Below are 265 nucleotides of genomic sequence, written 5' to 3' on the forward strand. Positions count from 1 at the left end.
TGTCCGGCCACCCTCACGGCCTCCTGCACATCGGCAAAGGCCCGGCCAAGGTTGGATCCCAGGATGGTGAGGGCCAGGCCGCCCTCTGGGGGGCCGGTCAGGGGCTCGATCTGCAGCAAGGAAAAGATGGCAGTGGGGATGCCAGGCCTGAGGCAGGCTGGTCTGACCCAGGGCAGTGGAAGGGGGCAGGGGCTCACCACGTCGATGCGGGGCGTGGGGCACAGCAGCTGCACGGGGCCCTGTGGGCAGAGCGGCCCGTAGCGGC

At 70.6% G+C, this 265-nt stretch overlaps 1 protein-coding gene across 1 annotated transcript in view; it reads right to left on the reverse strand.

Annotated features, from left to right (window-relative positions):
* Positions 1-265, reverse strand: part of PLXNB3 (plexin B3) — a gene marked incomplete at its 5' end in the record, with an annotated part of 14,859 nt that overhangs the window by 7,878 nt on the left and 6,716 nt on the right. Inside the window, 2 exon segments of the mRNA XM_027767576.1 lie at positions 9-110; positions 198-265. Coding sequence (XP_027623377.1) covers positions 9-110; positions 198-265 — 170 coding nt within the window.

The sequence above is a fragment of the Tupaia chinensis genome, unplaced genomic scaffold, assembly GCF_000334495.1.
Source record: "Tupaia chinensis unplaced genomic scaffold, TupChi_1.0 Scaffold144326_1, whole genome shotgun sequence".
NCBI classification, from domain to species: Eukaryota; Metazoa; Chordata; class Mammalia; order Scandentia; family Tupaiidae; genus Tupaia; species Tupaia belangeri.